Here is a 20114-nt window from a genome sequence, read left to right on the forward strand (position 1 = left end):
TAGATTAAAACTGAAGAAACTGCAAAAAGGTGGGAATTTAAGGAGATGGGACCTGGATAAACTGACTAAACCAGAGGTTGTACAGAGTTTCAGGGAGAGCGTAAGGGAACAAATGACAGGAATGGGGGAAAGAAATACAGTAGAAGAAGAATGGGTAGCTTTGAGGGATGAAGTAGTGAAGCCAGCAGAGGATCAAGTAGGTAAAAATATGAGGACTAGTAGAAATCCTTGGGCAACAGAAGAAATATTGAATTTAATTGATGAAAGGAGAAAATATAAAAATGCAGTAAATGAAGCAGGAAGCAGGCAAAAAGGAATGCAAACGTCTGAAAAATGAGATCGACAGGAAGTGCAAAATGGCTAAGCAGAGATGGCTAGAGGATAAATGTAAGGATGTAGAGGCTTATCTAGGGGCAAGATGGATACTGCCTACAGGAAAATTAGAGAGACCTTTGGAGAAAAGAGAACCACTTGTATGAATATTAAGAGCTCAGATGGAAACCCAGTTCTAAGCAAAGAAGGGAAAGCAGAAAGGTGGAAGAAGTATATAGAGGGTCTATACAAAGGCGATGTACTTGAGGACAATATTATGGAAATGGAAGAGGATGTAGACGAAGATGAAATGGGAGATATGATACTGCGTGAAGAGTTTGACAGAGCACTGAAAGACCTGAGTCGAAACAAGGTGCCGGGAGTAGACAACATTCCATTAGAACTACTGATGGCCTTGGGAGAGCCAGTCCTGACAAAACTCTACCATCTGGTGGGCAAGATGTATGAGACAGGCAAAATACCCTCAGACGTCAAGAAGAATATAATAATTCCAATCCCAAAGAAAGCAGGTGTTGACAGATGTGAAAATTACAGAACTATCAGTTTAATAAGTCACGGCTGCAAAATACTAACGCGAATTCTTTACAGACGAATGGAAAAACTAGTAGAAGCTGACCTAGGGGAAGATCAGTTTGGATTCCGTACAAATATTGGAACACATGAGGCAATGCTGACCCTACGACTTATCTTAGAAGCTAGATTAAGGAAAGGCAAACCTACGTTTCTAGCATTTGTAGACTTAGAGAAAGCTTTTGACAATGTTGACTGGAATACTCTCTTTCAAATTCTGAAGGTGGCAGGGGTAAAATACAGGGAGCGAAAGGCTATTTACAATTTGTATAGAAACCAAATGGCAGTTACAACAGTTGAGGGGCATGAAAGGGAAGCAGTGGTTGGGAAGGGAGTGAGACAGGGTTGTAGTCTCTCCCCGATGTTATTCAATCTGTATATTGAGCAAGCAGTGAAGGAAACAAAAGAAAAATTCAGAGTAGGTATTAAAATCCATGGGGAAGAAATAAAAACTTTGAGGTTTGCCGATGACATTGTAATTCTGTCAGAGACAGCAAAGGACTTTGAAGAGCAGTTGAATGGAATGGATAGTGTCTTGAAAGGAGGATATAAGATGAACATCAACAAAAGCAAAACGAGGATAATGAAATGTAGTCGAATTAAATCGGGTGATGCTGAGGGTATTAGATTAGTAAAGGAGTTTTGCTATTTAGGGAGTAAAATAACTGATGATGGTCGAAGTAGAGAGGATATAAAATGTAGACTGGCAATCGCAAGGAAATCATTTCTGAAGAAGAGATATTTGTTAACATCGAGTATAGATTTAAGTGTCAGGAAGTCGTTTCTGAAAGTATTTGTATGGAGTGTAGCCATGTATGGAAGTGAAACATGGACGATAAATAGTTTAGACAAGAAGAGAATAGAAGCTTTCGAAATGTGGTGCTACAGAAGAATGCTGAAGATTAGATGGGTAGAGCACATAACTAATGAGGAGGTGTTGAAGAGGATTGGGGAGAAGAGAAGCTTGTGGCACAACTTGACTAGAAGAAGGGATCGGTTGGTAGGACATGTTCTGAGGCATCAAGGGATCACAAATTTAGTATTGGAGGGCAGTGTGGAGGGTAAAAATCGTAGAGGGAGACCAAGAGATGAATACACCAAGCAAATTCAGAAGGATGAAGGTTGCAGTAGGTACTGGGAGATGAAGAAGCTTGCACAGGATAGAGTAGCATGGAGAGCTGCATCAAACCAGTCTCAGGACTGAAGACCACAACAACAACAACAATAAAAGTAAAGCCAGTGATCACTATCAGGACTAACCTGAACCCAAGCCTCCAAAATCTTGTAGTTTGGCTCCTTCACCAATCACCTATCAGATAATTTCACCAACTTAAGGGAGGCAGAAAGCATATTTTTTTCCGAAAACTATAGAGTACCATGTTGAAAGCCAAAACAAGTGACAATTTTTCAATGACAGCAATCTCAGCAACATTTAACCTAAGTTTATGATCTAAATTTGTCTTATCCCTTAGGCAGTCATGTGACATTTCAATTTCACGACAAACAATATGACAGCCTCAATTCCTGTCACTTCAGTTATCCATCTTACTGTATCTTTTGACATGTTTCTTTCCATTGGTGACTGGAAAACTCAATTCTTTGAGTGTTTGCATCTTTCAGTCCATGTGTCCTGGCTACAATTTAGAACTGGCAGAATGTACTGGTTACAGACCTTCCACTCTAGTTACACTAAAAAATCTCCTGTTTAATATCGTATTCCACATCTAAGTCATCTCCAAGCCATTTATTCTGGTGTTTCCTCCTTTCAGTCCATTCACTAGCTGTATTTAATGATTTGAAAAATGTCTTATTACTGCCCTGAGCTAATAAAATTCTTTATTTACGCAACCTGTTTCAGTCATCTGACACCATCAGCTTCATAAAAGTATTAGTAGCAATCATTTTACGTGAAATATAAAATTGTTGCCAACTGACGATAAAACCATGAATTATACACTGTTATGATGTTGACATATAAATTATATTGTCAATCTATAAAAGCTGTGTTAGGTAGTGTACTGCAGCAGTTAGCTCTATGTGCAACAAACCTATTCACAGCATTAACCCCAATTACAGTTACAACACGAATGAGTACGCTAACTAGCACAGCTTTTACAGATTGACAATGTAATTTACAAACGATAACAGTGTATAATTCATGGTTTTATCATGTAATGATGATTTTACATTTCACGTAATATGATGCTATGAATACTTCTATGAAACTGATGATGGTTAGATGACTGAAACAGGTTGTATAAATAAAGAATTTTACTAGCTGCTCGGGCAGCAATACAACATTTTTCGAACATATCAGAGCTGTGGGGCACCAACTCGTGAAAATATACTGTATTTAATGACTCTGTAGACTGGGTCATTTCAACCATAATTAATTTTCACTGATTTTCCTTTTATTACAGTCATAATATACCCACCTTAAAAATGCAGTTCAGTGATTCAGAAACCTCTTCCAGGGCAGCAAACAGAAGAGAGACATAATGGTCGCCTAGTCTACTCTCTTTTCTGTTTCACATTTCATGCACAGTTGATGTAAGATACACTAACATTTTTAAAAGCTGCTACCAGAAAAAATGGACTAAATAAAGCCAACTCCTTGTATGATGAATTGAGCGGGAGCATCATAAGTGATTATGGCTGAATCATCAGCAAAATGCCACAGTTTCTGTATTTTAGTTCAAATAGACAGAATGGTCAGCATCTCAGATAAGAATCCATCCTACCACGAAATTTTAGTTCATACAAGATGTGTTGCACATGTGGAACCGGCACAGGAATAAGCCACACAAATTAGTGACTGGATATTGAATGAAGTAATATGACCACAGTGTGGTGTGATTGCCATTCTGTTAAAGGTCATAAAGGACAGTACAGCTCTGTCTACACTGAGGGATTCAACAGTGTGGTCCTTCATCTTTGTAAGCAATGAGCCAACAGAAGAGTTTTATGAATAATATGGACAGAGCTCAGCCAAGAGCTGTGACCCTGTCACAAGTAATGACTTATGAAGGACAGTGAACTGAGAATGTTGATAACAGAAGATGTAGAACAAGCACAGGTGAAAGAAGAGCAGTGGGAGGAACAGTAAAGAAAATGGTTCCACCAAAATAAGAGTTCTGCATTGTTACCAGGAGAGGAAAAGGAAGACTCATTCACAGTATTATAGTTGATAAGGGCAAATACACAAATATATTTCAGTTATAGGGAGACAGTAATTTGAGTTTACATCCGGACTGGGCTGGAGCTGGGCTGGTATCTCCCCCCTCTCCCCCCCCCCCTTTCTGTGGCAAGATAAATGGTAGGATGGCCACTTTGCAACTCCACCCCAGAAGTAAACTACCAAAATTAGTGCTTTAAATCAAGTGGTAATATGTTCTTTCCTTCAGGAAGATTAAAACAATAGCTGCTTTCATTCCATTGTTAGCTAGGTTTGGTGGCAACAATTTGTCACGGCATAATTTATGCCATAGGTCAAGTGAGTCTGGACTTGCTTCCAGGATTCGTGAACTGTCAAGAGTCACTCCGAAGATGCACTGAGAGGATTCTCTAGGTGTAGTATGTAGCCTTGTGTGAGGTAAGTATGATAAACATATGGATGTAACATAAGACTGCAACTTTTCTTCGAAAGATGTGAAGCAATGTTATCCACTTCTTGGCGGAGCCTGCAGTCCTTCAATCTGTTGGATCAGATGCTGGTTATCCACTCTTCTTCCCATTTTTGTAAAATATGATTCCGAGCTGTACCCTTATGTCAACTTATGGGATTTTAATTGGCAGCAGGAATATCACACAGGCTTGCTTAACTAATGTACAGAGGTATACTGTATGGGGTGGCCGTGAACAAAAGTGCGGCAGGACCGAACGGGAGCGGCCCGCGAACAAATAAGACGGACGAACGGAAAAGGATGGACAGGCACAACGACAGACGACCAAGCAAGACACCAAGAACAACAACACGCAAGAAGCAATGGGGTCGCAAGTGAAAACCTCACAAAGTCAACAACGTCCACTAGTACATGGAAATAAACAAAGTAAACACAATATCTGTAAGCGAGACATTGAGAGACTCGCGTGAATATCAGACTGCCTCGCTGAGTGAGAGGCAGGTGCTTAAATACATGATAGGGTACATCGCTATTGGCCGCTGGGACCACATGCTCCACAGTGGCGTCCTCACATTATACGCAGGCCAGGAGCGCACGCAGCCATGGCTTATGGCATGACGGCTGCAGAGACCTCTAGTGGTAATCGAGGTCCATGCCATTTGGCATGAATTCGAAACCCGTGGCGCTTGGTACCAGATTTACCTTTATCATTGAAGTCGTATAAAAGAACGGAATGGTGGAGACGTAACAGCAACTAATTTTCAATCGCCTTCAAACTACTCAGGGAGTCACTGCACAGATGAATACTTCTGGCGAGTTGAGGTTATACGTTTGTGTGTGTGAGCTTTGTGTCCTGCTATTAATTCTACCATGTAGATGCCACATAGAGTCAGATGGGAGTGTTATTCAGAAACATTTTTGTCAATAAATATATAGCCATCTTTTTCATTGTCCTTAGAGCCATCACTATGTTTCAGACTAAGGTTGCATTGTTGTGGAGGACCAAACAGAACCTGTGGCAATGAATATTTGGGCCTGTGTGAACTTTGATGCCATCTGTACTACAGGTCCAGCAATACACCATGGGGAAGCCCCTTATTTGGGGTAGGTGACTAAGTTATCACATGGGAAGAGGACCTATAATGCATGTCCTTTAGTCAAAATGATTTGAAGCAGGCTGAACTGTTGCAGCTGTTACTGCATAAGGTTTCCCTGCCCAAAAACTACTAACACCTAGCCTGCAGACAGCATTGCTAGTATGATGTGAGGAAAATTTTAGTCATTTCAGATGAGTCCCACTTCAACCTGACCGGCCTGTAATGGCTGCATATATTTTACATGGTACTGTGATGAAAATTGGGCAGCCTTCATTTTTGGGCGGCACAGCAGACAAAAGCCAAGTGTAACACACAATCTCATCACCTGCATACTGAAACCAATTTCACTGCAAAGAGATTGAGAGCCCTATTTATTCCTTTAAGGCATATCCATTTACCATACTTCTGCATCGTGATGTTTGTCTCCCTGTGACAAGGAATATTCAAATCATTTTCAACCAGCAACGAGGGTTCATTTCTTCCCTACCAGGCACATTTATATTACCATGAAACTACTTTGAATTCATCTGGAATATGGTCCGTAAATAATTTGTCAATGTCCTCCAGCAGTCACTTAATACACTGTGGACTTTCACACAAACCACGTGGAAGGAAATTCCATAGAAAATATCTACATGGTTTGCACTATATGGAACGATATTTAGAGGCGATGACTGCAGCACATCGGAGCTTGATATTATTCTCAAAGTCTGATGTCATGTAAAATTCTATAACACTTTGTGCATAGTTAAGTATCTAACATATGGTATAAATATCATTTGCAGTATGTGTGTAATCCTCAGAATTTATATTATATATAAAAACAAAGATGAGGTGACTTACCGAACAAAAGCGCTGGCAGGTCGATAGACACACAAACAAACACAAACACACACACAAAATTCAAGCTTTCGCAACAAACTGTTGCCTCATCAGGAAAGAGGGAAGGAGAGGGGAAGACGAAAGGAAGTGGGTTTTAAGGGAGAGGGTAAGGAGTCATTCCAATCCCGGGAGCGGAAAGACTTACCTTAGGGGGAAAAAAGGACAGGTATACACTCGCACACACGCACATATCCATCCACACATGGATGGATGGATGGATGGATGGATGGATGGATGGATATGTGCGTGTGTGCGAGTGTATACCTGTCCTTTTTTCCCCCTAAGGTAAGTCTTTCCGCTCCCGGGATTGGAATGACTCCTTACCCTCTCCCTTAAAACCCACTTCCTTTCGTCTTCCCCTCTCCTTCCCTCTTTCCTGATGAGGCAACAGTTTGTTGCGAAAGCTTGAATTTTGTGTGTGTGTTTGTGTTTGTTTGTGTGTCTATCGACCTGCCAGCGCTTTTGTTCGGTAAGTCACCTCATCTTTGTTTTTATATATAATTTTTCCCACGTGGAATGTTTCCTTCCATTATATTGATATCAGAATTTATATTTTGACAAATATTAATGTAACTGAAGTTGTAGCATATCTGTACAGTGTATGATAAATGGGTATTTGTTGATTTGATTCCTTGTACCAAACAGATTTTGGCAAAACATATTCAAGTACATTTCTTATATCTATAAAGTCCTGTGCCATTGGTAACACATTCATAAACTTTTTCTATGACATCACCTCCAGAGAGCAAATTTTGCTTGCACCCACATCTAATACCATATTTTTTACCATTCAAATTGTGTATCAGGCAGAGTTTGTACATACGTGCTGGACACTCTACACAGTGACTGTGTGCCTCTTGATTCTCAATTGGAGGCCAAGGCTGTTGGGGTAAGGGCACTTCAGGATTTTACCATCTGTAATGTTTATCTCCCTCCCCTCCACTCAGCGATGCAAAATTTCATAAGTCAAAATCCTTATCCTACCAGTATGCTGTAGTCTTTTTAACAGCACGATGTGGCCACGGCAACCTTGCAATAAGTGACAGCCTTGTGATAATGGAGTTTATTTACACTGGTTACATAATCGCTCTGTGCAGAGCCAAATGAGAAGTGTGCTTAATTTATAATGAGTACACTTTATTTATGTACTGCCTACATTACTCTCTCAGCTTCCTCCACGATTCCTAGTCTTGGGCGACTTCAACATCCATAACTCTTTGTGGGGTGAAACAATGATCACTGCTCATGATAAAGACTGGAAACTTTACCAGCACAAGTTGATCTTTGCCTCTTGAACTGTGGGGACATGAAGCAACCGGGTGGAGGGGGGGAGGGGGGGGGGGGACGTTCGCCTGCTTTATTTCTTCATTGATAGTCCTTAGTATCGCCGTACTGCGTTCTTACACTGGCTGAAAAATTGGGCGGTGGAGGGGTGGAAGTTCAACACTGACTACTGTAAATAATGTAGCTAACAGTTGCATTTCCATTTCTTTGCTTTCACTGTCCACAATCCCCAATATTACACTGTTAATACGGCCAGTTTACTATTGGTTAACCTTTGATAAGCCTCATTAATAGTTTGCAGGCAAGTATCAGCGTACTGCTACAATAGTTTACCGTTGAACATCTATGAGCAGTAAAAACCTAACGACACAGTTCTTGCTGAATAATACGGTATGTGTGGCACTATTGAACAGCATAGTCTTATATTAACACATGGCCTATTTGTGTTACACTTATTTCACAGTTAAGTCGATGCATCGTTGTTGACCTAACCAATACAGGTTTCTCGTCTGAAAATTGGCTGTGGACTGACTGTCTCAGGACCAAACATCCTGACAATAATAGGCACTGAAACTATACATTTTTCGATGTTTAATTTACAGAAATTACAATTAAAACATAGCGCATTCAATTAACTGAATATATAGAAAAATTCCTCCTTTTTAACAGTTTCTTCTACTACACAGGTTAGGCCAAATTATTTGTTTAAATGACGAAATTAACAGATATAGTTAAACAAACAATACTTCAGTATGCAGGTGATGAGATGCTTTTGACAAAACTGGTAATATATTTGGAATTAAATAAGGGCTGCCTTTGCTAACACATTTTCGAATAGGGCCAAATAAATATTTTAAGAATGCTAGTGGTTCATCTTCCAAATGTTTATAATTAGTACAGAACTTATATTTGTTTATAAGTCAACAATAGAAGCTGAGTCATGAAACAATTACCGATTTCACCCTACAACAAAAAATATTAACCAGGAATAATCAAAATAAATCAGGAAATTAATTACATACATAAAACTAAGAACAAAATTAGACCTGGTGCTACATTCTTTAGGACTGAGGGCCAACCTTTCTCTTTTATGAAAATGCAGCTTATACTTATGTATGTTAATGGTAATTAGTAAAAAATTAAAAAAACCAATTTAAGGAGGCAGATGGCAACACAAGAGAGGAAGTAAAGAGATCCCGGCTTGCTTCGTCACGGGGACGTATGGAGGGGGCAGGGGGGCAAGTTTTGACCCAGGGTCATGTACTGCCACTGGTTGAGACATCAGGAGATCCACTGACATAGGTTTGGTGGCACAATGTCTGGGGATATCTGGTGCCTCAGGGACCACCAGGATCTCCACCTTTCGCACAGGAGTATATGCAGATTAGAGTTGTGTGGGGGCTTCCTTGAACCGGTTTCATGTACAGAGGAGGTACAAGAAGTCCAACATCCGGCAGCCTGTGGTTCCTTCAGTCACTGGGACTGGCATCTGACTGTTAACCATCATGGACAATGGAAGAAAGAGTCCCAACGGACGTCTTCCTAGCTAGAGAAGCCAGAGGAGGATGAGGTGCCTCCAGCTGGGAGATTCGGACCAGTGTCCCTGGCAGGTGGAGGGCCAACGCTCCCAAAGTGGGTGTGGTGGAAGCACCAGAAGGGCCTGCAGCCGCCTGGGGGCAGGTATCAGTGAGTAGCTCTGAGGGGGCACTTTACGCAGCAGAGGAAGGCACCGGTGACAGAGAAGGCCACGACAGAGAAGCTGTAGCATAAGATTGCGTCATTTGTCTGGGGGTTTACATGCTCATACTTTTTTCTAGCCTCTTGATATGTGAGCTTGTCCAGAGTCTTATACTCTTGGATTTTCTTCTCATGCTTAAAAACTTAACAGTTTGCTGAGCAGGGAGAGTGGATCTCGCCACAGTTTACACAGATGGAGGAAGGGGCACAAGGAATGTTCACGTGCAGTGAATGTCCACAATCCCTGCTGACAGGAGTAGCAGTGCAATGGAAAGACGTGTCCGAACTTCATTACCTGAAGCAAGTTTCATGTCACACTGGTAGACCATCACCTTGACATTCTCAGGGATTGTCTCATCCTCAAAAGCTAAGCTGAAGCCCCCGGTAGCAACTCCATTTTCCCTTGGTCTCTATGAAAACACTGGATGAAGTGCACACCTTGTTGGTCTAAGTTGGCCTGCAGCTCATTGTCAGACTGCAGAAGAAGATCACAGTGACATGATATCCTGGACTATACTGAGACACTTGTGGGGAGTGACATACACGGGAATGTCACCTAACTTTCCACAGTGCCTGTGACTGGACAGGAGATGACACTTTAATGAGGAGGGAACCGCTCTTCATTTTAGAGATGGCTGCAACTTCCCCATATTTGTCCTCTATGCTTTCCACAAAAAATAAAGGCTTTGTGGCCAGAAAGGCATCCCCACTAGTACTGGTATTGGGGGGAGGAATTTGCTCCTTGTCACTTCGTCCTGCATTCCACTTAGACTTTGGCATGGGAGGGGAACACATTGGAATCATACTCTGTTGCATTGTACGAGGCGTTTCCACACGAAGAGACTGCTGGGGCCATGTGACTATCAGCAAGAGACAGTTTAAGTCCCTTCATGTGCAAACTATCCGCCGTGGTGCCACCCACGGGGACTCCCCCCCACGGGTGCCACCCAACTACAGCAATGGTCAGAATGCACAATGGGCACAAATGGATGCAGGCAGGGCAATGCAACACCCCACACATCCAGAATTGCTACAGAGTGGCTCCAGGAACACACTTCTGAGTTTAAACACTTCTGCTGGCCATCAAACTTCCCAGACATGAACATTATTGAGCATATCTGGATGCCTTCCAATATGCTGTTGAGAAGAGATCTCCACCCCCTTGAACTCTTACAGATTTATGGACAGCCCTCCAGGATTCATGGCGTCACTTCCCTCCAGCACTAAATCAGAAATTAGTAGAGTCCATGCCATGTCGTGTTGTGGCACTTCTGCATGCTCATGGGGGACCTACATGATATTAGGTAGGTGTACAAGTTTCTTTGACTCTTCAGTGTAAAATAAAATCTGCTTCATTATCAATACCTAGCGCACCTTCTACAATAATGTGACCATCAGTAGGTACTAATGAATTTGATGGGTGAATCAGCAGTTTATTTCTCTGCCATATACGTGATTGCTGATGATTCCTCCATTCTCTTATGTTTATGGATGCAGGTGATCAGGCAGGATGCTTACATATGTGTCACCTGTGAGAGTCATATCTAGATGTATCAGGGGTCCCATATCACTCCAACTGCACACGCCCCATACCATTACAGAGCCTCCACCAGCTTGAACAGTCGCCTGCTGACATGCAGGGTCCACAGATTCATGAGGTTGTCTCCATACCCATACACACCCATCCACTTGATACAATACGAAACGAGACTCGTCCGACCAAGCAACATGTATCCAGTCATCAACAGTCTAACGTCGGTGTTGACAGGCCCAGGCAACGCAGAAAGCTTTGTGTCATGTAGTCATTAAGGGTACACGAGTTGACCTTCGGTTCCAAAAGCCCTTATCATTGAAGTTTCATTGAATGATTCGCTTGCTGACACTTACTGATGGCCCAGCACTGAAATCTGCAGCAATTTGTGGAAGGGTTGCACTTCTGTCATACTGAACAATTCTCTTCATTTGCCATTGGTCCCGATCTTACAGGTTCTATTTCCGGCTGCAGTGATCTCGGGGATTTGATGTTTTACTGGATTCCTGATATTCACGGTACACTCGTGAAATGGTCATATGGAAAAATACCCACTTCACCGCTACCTCGAAGATGCTGTGTCCCATTTCTTGTGTGCTGACTATAACAAGATGTTCAAACTCACTCAAATCTTGACAACCTGGCATTGTAGCGCAGTAACCAATCTAACAACTTCACCAAACACTTGTCTCATATAGGCATTGCTGACCGCAGCGCTGTATTCTGCCTGTTTACATACCTCTGTATTTGAATACTCATGCCCATACCAGTTTCTTTAGCACTTCAGGGTGTATTTTAGTACTGTAAGTATCTCAACATACAATAAAACATACTTCACTGTTATTTACAAAACTGAAATGTCTTTGCATTATCCTTCACAAACTGCAGGAGCTATCTGAGATATAGCTGTCTTTGAATTATAGAATACAAATTCATGGCTGTGAAAGGACTCTCCTAATGTCACAAGCCAAAGACTAATAGCGAGTCTAAGTTTCACAAGTAGTGTTTATTTATGAAATGTGTCATTTTTTGAAATGAGCAACTCTATAAAATTGATTACAATTTTAAAATCAATTGACAACAGTGACTTCTTATGCATTCAGCTCACACAGCCTACCATTATTCCTGACACACCTGAAGCAATGTTTGTGAGTACTGCGGATGGAAGGTTGCAATTAGAAACAGGTTTTCAAACTCCGTGTACACATAGCTTTAACTAAAAAGTTGCACTTCTTCGGAAAAAGAGACTAAATGCTGATTTTTTTACAAGCGTAGCCATTTATGTATGCCACTTATATTTATTGAGTAATGGTCTGCCCCCATATAGTATTATACACTCCTGGAAATTGAAATAAGAACACCGTGAATTCATTGTCCCAGGAAGGGGAAACTTTATTGACACATTCCTGGGGTCAGATACATCACATGATCACACTGACAGAACCACAGGCACATAGACACAGGCAACAGAGCATGCACAATGTCGGCACTAGTACAGTGTATATCCACCTTTCGCAGCAATGCAGGCTGCTATTCTCCCATGGAGACGATCGTAGAGATGCTGAATGTAGTCCTGTGGAACGGTTTGCCATGCCATTTCCACCTGGCGCCTCAGTTGGACCAGCGTTCTGCTGGACATGCAGACCGCGTGAGACGACGCTTCATCCAGTCCCAAACATGCTCAATGGGGGACAGATCCGGAGATCTTGCTGGCCAGGGTAGTCGACTTACACCTTCTAGAGCACGTTGGGTGGCACGGGATACATGCGGAAGTGCATTGTCCTGTTGGAACAGCAAGTTCCCTTGCCGGTCTAGGAATGGTAGAACGATGGGTTCGATGACGGTTTGGATGTACCGTGCACTATTCAGTGTCCCCTCGACGATCACCAGTGGTGTACGGCCAGTGTAGGAGATCGCTCCCCACACCATGATGCCGGGTGTTGGCCCTGCGTGCCTCGGTCGTATGCAGTCCTGATTGTGGCGCTCACCTGCACGGCGCCAAACACGCATACGACCATCATTTGCACCAAGGCAGAAGCGACTCTCATCGCTGAAGACGACACGTCTCCATTCGTCCCTCCATTCACGCTTGTCGCGACACCACTGGAGGCGGGCTGCACGATGTTGGGGCGTGAGCGGAAAACGGCCTAACGGTGTGCGGGACCGTAGCCCAGCTTCATGGAGACGGTTGCGAATGGTCCTCGCCGATACCCCAGGAGCAACAGTGTCCCTAATCTGCTGGGAAGTGGCGGTGCGGTCCCCTACGGCACTGCGTAGGATCCTACGGTCTTGGCGTGCATCCGTGCGTCGCTGCGGTCCGGTCCCAGGTCGACGGGCACGTGCACCTTCCGCCGACCACTGGCGACAACATCGATGTAATGTGGAGACCTCACGCCCCACGTGTTGAGCAATTCGGCGGTACGTCCACCCGGCCTCCCGCATGCCCACTATACGCCCTCGCTCAAAGTCCGTCAACTGCACATACGGTTCACGTCCACGCTGTCGCGGCATGCTACCAGTGTTAAAGACTGCGATGGAGCTCCGTATGCCACGGCAAACTGGCTGACACTGACGGCGGCGGTGCACAAATGCTGCGCAGCTAGCGCCATTCGACGGCCAACACCGCGGTTCCTGGTGTGTCCGCTGTGCCGTGCGTGTGATCATTGCTTGTACAGCCCTCTCGCAGTGTCCGGAGCAAGTATGGTGGGTCTGACACACCGGTGTCAATGTGTTCTTTTTTCCATTTCCAGGAGTGTATTTTGTCTTGGAGAACTGCAGCTCACAAGCTTCATCTGTTTTGCTTTGTAAGGGTTGTAAGTGGCTGTACTGTTCAAGCCCACTTGAGAGGAGAAATTAAAAAAAGTCAATCCCATCAGACAAACTGTAAATTTTCTCACATTTAAAAAAAAAAAAAAAAATATTCATTGTGAGTAGCAACAACATTTTGTGGTATGGTGTCCCATCGGATAAGGGAAGTATGGGGAAGGAAGTGGTTGAGCTGGGGTAGGAGACCAAACAGTGAGGACATTGGTCTTACGGGATTAGAGAAGGATTGGGAAGGAAGTTGATCACGTCCTTTCAAAGGAACCATCCTGGCATTTGTGGAGGAGGAGGAGGAGATTAGTGCTTTAACGTCCTGCCAACAACAAGGTCATTAGAGACGGAGCATAAGCTAAGATTACGGAAGGATGGGAGAGGATATTCGCCATGCCCTTTCAAAGCAACCATTCCAGCATTTGCCTGGAGTGATTTAGGGAAATCACAGAAAAACCTAAATTAGGATGGCCGGATGCAGGTTTGAACCATCGTCCCACAAATACGAGTCCAGTGTGCTAATCACTGGACCATCTCACTCGGTCCTGGAATTTGCCTGAAGCAATTTAGGGAAATCATGGAAAACCTAAATCAGGACCATCGGATGTGGGTTTGAACCCTTGTCCTTCTGAATGGAGTCCAGTTTACTAACACTACACAACCTCGCTCTGTGGGTGTGGCTTGTTTCTCACTAATGATGCCTGTCATCTGGATTCAGAGGAGATCTTTTGATAGCTGGCTGAAGTGTCAAAGACATGCCTATGAGAAGAATGTACAGCTCACAATTTATAGAAACATTCCCAGAACCAATCGTGGGCTTCTGTTTTGGAGCCTCGTACAAGGATTACACAAAACAGTCCGTGAATTCTGTGATCACCTCTGTTGTAGATTTCACGTGCAGCGCTATCTGGTGGAGAACTGTATGCCCCCTCCCTGCTGCCATAACTAGGTCAGGTGTGCGCTACACTCGAGATGTAGAGTCCACTTCTGTAGCAATATATGTGTATCTTAGGTTAGAGAAACCCTGTGCAAGATTGATAAACAGGTATGTGAGTACTCAAAAGAGCAGTGAGCTAACTGTATTTGTTATAGAAGCAATTACACGTTCTTGCACTTCAGATAAAAACAAAAAAATTAATATTAGAGAACAACTGGATCATTATGTGTAAGGCCCCACGAATAAATAGCAGTAAGACATAAAATTCCTAATGGATTACATACTAAAAAACCAAAGGCGGGACACCAACATTAGTGGCATATCTGTTGCTGAGAATGACTAAGAAATCCCTAATGAGATTCATGCAGACACATAATGTGAAACAACCTAGTTGAAAATAAGCATCAAAGGTAGCTTACAATAGTCAGAAATATTTCTATCACCCTTCCACATCAAGTATTGAGTGGTGGAACACTTCACTTCAAAGAAAGATAAAAATACAAGTGTACAAATTTCCCAACCAACACATTTTCATAAGCGAACATTTGTATCGGTCAGCATTTGGAAGAAACAAGCGCAAAGGTTCCAGTAAAATTGTTACAAATATTTACCATTAGATTACAATTAGCTGTAGATTAAACTACTCACCAGCAAAGCAAAATGTATTGCTAAAATGCAGTTAAGGTGTACAAGTCTGTTCTATAATTTCAGTGAATGTGGAAATATGGATAAGAGCCCATGAGGCTATTATAGCACCACAGATCAGTAACAAAGTCCCTGAAGTTACTGACCCCTCCCCCTTTCCCCCAGGAAGGCGTCACCTTCAAATTATACTCAGAACTGAGAGCTGGGCGAAACCTGAGGTAGAAGGCTCCAAAATGTTTAATGGAACATTTTACAAAGTGCCAGATTAGGCTTCGTAGAAGGGGGGGGGGGGGGGGGGGGGGGAGATATTCACTACAAATAACAAAAATTTTACTTCTTTGGAGGTCAAAATTGCGTCTAACTGAGAAGTCATCTCGATGCAAATAACCAGTATAGGTGAACTAAATATGTGTTTCTATTAGCCATCTAATTCTGCTGTAACAGTTGCAGATTCTTTCAAGAAATATCAATGCTCATCAGTGGGGAAGTATCCTGATCATGCAGTATCAGTAGGAGGCGAGTTTAACCAACCGCGTGTAAACTGGGACTCCTGCAAACAGGAGTTATGAGCAAAGTTTTAACTGTTAGAAATTGTTTCTGGAGAAATGTGCATCGAGTAACTAGATAAAGGATTGAGAAGACCCACCCAGGTTTAATAACAGTATCCGAAAATTGCTGAAATAACAGATTATTGTACTCTCGATTCAAAAGTTATGCTTGACAGCCAACAGGCAACAGTTAGCAGAAAATCTTATAGTTACAAAAAGGTCAATGCACAAAGCGTTCACTTTCCAGTTATACGTTCATAAAAGATGTTGCTGGGAATCCTAGAAAATTCTAATCCCACATAAAAGAAGTTATTGGGTTCAAGGCTTTTATTCAGCCACTCTTAAACCAGTCTGTGTGTGTCAACAGAAAACAGCAAAAGGAGAGCTGAAGGTTTACATTCACACAGGAGGATTGTTTGACTGCCACAAAAACTCCCACACAGAGGACACACAAATCTGAATCCATGCCACTGACACGCAACTGAATCAGTTGAACAAGTCAGACACCAGATGCAGATGGAACCCCAAACTGGTTTACAGAACATACTTTTCTGCACTGGCCCCTTACTTACTTCGAATTAATATGAATATCTTACCCAAAGGAAATATCCAAGCGAGTAGAAAAAGTGCAAGTGGCTCCTGTGCATATCAAATATAAAGGCACTACACACAAATTTGCAGACCAGTATTGGTCTTCTGCTGAATTCTTTAACACATTCAAAGTTTGAGTATAATAAATTTCCCTGAGAGAGAAAATCTTCTATCCACAAATCAACATGGATTTAGAAAGTATTACTCCTGCAAAAGTTAACTAGTTCTTTTCTCACATGATATCCTGCAAACCACGGCTGAAGAGCTAGAGCCAGGTGCCATATTCCTATACTCATATGATGTGTTCAACACAGTGTCACACAGCAGTCTGTTAACAAAGGTTTATGCAAATGAAATAGGTTCTTGATATGCGAGTGCCTCAAAAACTTTTTACATAATAGAACCCAATATGTTGTCATGGATGGGGAGTGTTTATAAGAGAAAGATCTTGGTATAAATGGCCCAACAAAGTGCAATAGGACTGCTCACGTTCTCTGCATACATGAACGATCTGACTGACAGGGTGAGCAGCAATCTTTGGCTGTTTACTGATTATGTTGGAGTGTACAGGAAAGGGTCACTATACAGGATGACTTGGACAGTATTTCTGTCTGGTGTGATAAATGGCAACTTGCTTTAAATGTGGAAAAAAGTAATTTAACATAAATGACTAGGAAAAACAATCCTGTGATGTTTAAATAAGGTATTAGTGGTGTGCTGCTTGACAGCCATGCTGATTAAATATCTGTGCATAACACTGCAAAGTAACATGAAGTGAATCAAGCACGTAAGATTTATTGTAAGGAAGGTGAATGGGCAACATTGATTTATTGGGCGAATTCTAGGAAACTGTAGTTTAATATATTTTACAACAATTTGCAGCAATGTAGGCCTTTTTTACTGAAGATAAAAGTATATTGCACAGCTTCATAATGATGTAATTTCAACAATCCATACAAATGCATACACAAATCAGGTCGACAGAAGCGTCCGATCCAACGCGTCGGCTTTGACCTGTGACGTAAGGGTGTTGTCGTGTGTGACGTCACGACGGCGCGGAGTTTGGTTTGAGTGTGGCTGTCTCCAGTTCCGTTTTATCTTATTTTATTTACTTTTCTGATCTGTTCGTTCTATCTCGTGAGATTTTTTTTTTTAAATTTAAAAACACTTATTACTTATTTTAATTATGTTTCCTCGAATATCTGTTTTAGTTTATTATATTTATCTTTCTGATCTGTTCGTTCTATCCCATGAGATTTTTTTTTAAAAAGACAAATAACACTAATCAGCTACTGAAGCATCTTTACCTTCTATGGGTTGCAGGGGTTACGACCCCTGGGGAGGTGGGTGGGTATTCATGCATGGCTGTCTTCACTTACACGTTGTAGCTACGCAAGGCGTCTAAATTTGTTTATATTTAGTTTGCCCCCCACCCAAAACACCCCATTTCCCACGCTTGTCCCGTTAGTGTCATTAGGCTTCTTGTGGAAAGTGTGTGTGTTTGTTTTTGTATCCGCCATATTCGTGACGTCATGGGTCAAAGCAGACAGGTGGGATCGGACGCTTCCGTGTTTCCCACAAATCTATGTTTCTATGCAAATAATTCTTGTTATTCTTCACTGTGTCAACACATGCCTTCAGAGAAGGTTGCTACAGAGTTGAGATGAATGAATTCATAAGTGTTAGGAAGCTGTACGTCATTACATGCTTTCTTTGGCCTGAATAATAGTTAATGTCATGTAATTCTTAGTTCTTGATCTTTCTCAACAAAGGCTGCACATAGCCTACAACAAAGCAGATGATGTTATCAGCAAGTTAAACTGAGAAGTAAAACACTATGTTGGGTCTATGTGAAGCCTGTGCACAATACAACATTATTGTGAACACAAATCAGTTGCACCTGAAACAGTGTATAGTATTGACTACATCTGGGCTGACTTTCAAGTAATTTGGACCAGTATTAATGTATTTTGGTAATTCTGGTATATTACTGATGAGTGTAAAGGCAGCCTTCTCTTAATGCTCATCATCTTACAATTCCAACTGCAGTTATTTTGTATATAGACAGATCAACAATAAATGTAAATTCTATTACTTCTTATACATACAATGTGGGAAACTCTAATATGCATATTCAGATCTTTTTTTTTTTAAAAAAAAAAAATGTATCTGATGTCGTGAACTAACTACTGTTAATGCAATAAGTAAACATGTATTAGCTGAAGTAACTGACCACTGTAAACATTTTTCAGAAAAAAGTTTTAATTTTTTTGTGTCCACCTTAAGAATAATATAAGAGTTAATACAGTAACAAGTTGTAAACACATCTTCGAATATAGGCAACTGCTTTATTATAGCTTCAAGTAGATACATATGTTCTACACTGAACATTGCTGTTAATAATGTACCACAAATCAACAGAGAAAAGTTGGATTTTGCTCAAAATGGGGCTAAATACTTAAGCGGGAAAAAATTGCAATGGACACTTCAGTGATCGAAAATGGCTAACACATTATCACTCGGTTTAATAACAAAGTGGATAAACTGTACGTCTTGTCCAGGAAAAACTGCAACAGACTTCAGCACAACGCTTCGGTCTATACCTACAGAAGTAAACATTTCTCCCTATGGATTGTATTTTGCCAACATTCAGGTGCTTTACAATTACTCAGCGATGTAGGATCTACTACGTATGTCAGAAATGAATTCCACCAATAAACAACAGCGATCTCATGTAAACAAGAGTGGCTCATGATGATACACTTTGTATTTCTTAACAACTCACGAAGTTCCAAAAAATACAGTTATGCTGGTTCATAAATGCTACAAGACCGTCGTTTCTATTACAATACAGACATTAAATGATACTAAAATATGTAACCCGCGGATTACTAGGCACGTACAAGACCTGCGTGATGGATGTCATGGATGTAAACATTGATGCGCTCCATGGTATGAATATGAAACGCACAAACACCATAAACGGATTTTTCAACAGCACTTTACTTGGTCATTGTCAACATCTTGTCTACACAGAAAATACGCTAAAGTTGCATTCTCAAAACTCACTCGATAGAGCGACTCCTCGAGGCCGAAGTATTTCTGACGTTCCAGTGGACTGGAAAAACAACGCAAATACAGACAATGACAGACGAAAAATCATTTCTTTCTTTATTTTCTTTCGCGCCGGCTTCTTCTTAACCTACAAACCACTTTGCTGCGCTGAGTTTCAAGTTATCACAGATAACATAAACCTACACGTCAATCGTTCGTTTACTTATTTCTATGCCATGCCTTGTCTGTCAAAGATAGTAGGGCTATCAGAGAGACTACCGAGGGTGTTAGAAAGGACTACGCAGAAATATACACGAGACTGTAGCCCCGTCCAAAACCGTAGCCTTCTCTTTATTGGATAATCAAGTGATTATAAATTAATTATTAGGAAAAAATTTCGAAATTTAATTTGAATATCACATTTATTCCTTGATTTTTACTGTCACTCTGTGGTTTTACGTTCATAAA

General features: G+C 41.6%; 1 protein-coding gene across 1 annotated transcript in view; it reads right to left on the minus strand.

Moving 5' to 3' along the window:
• Positions 1–19886, minus strand: part of LOC126485098 (glucosidase 2 subunit beta) — a 191098-nt gene extending 171212 nt beyond the window's left edge. The window contains exon 1 of the mRNA XM_050108718.1: positions 19662–19886. Within this exon, the coding sequence (XP_049964675.1) occupies positions 19662–19755 (94 nt within the window). The 5' untranslated portion in view covers positions 19756–19886. The remainder of the gene's footprint in view (positions 1–19661) is intronic.
• Between the last annotated feature and the right edge of the window lie 228 nt (positions 19887–20114).

This window comes from Schistocerca serialis, chromosome 6, assembly GCF_023864345.2.
Source record: "Schistocerca serialis cubense isolate TAMUIC-IGC-003099 chromosome 6, iqSchSeri2.2, whole genome shotgun sequence".
NCBI classification, from domain to species: Eukaryota; Metazoa; Arthropoda; class Insecta; order Orthoptera; family Acrididae; genus Schistocerca; species Schistocerca serialis.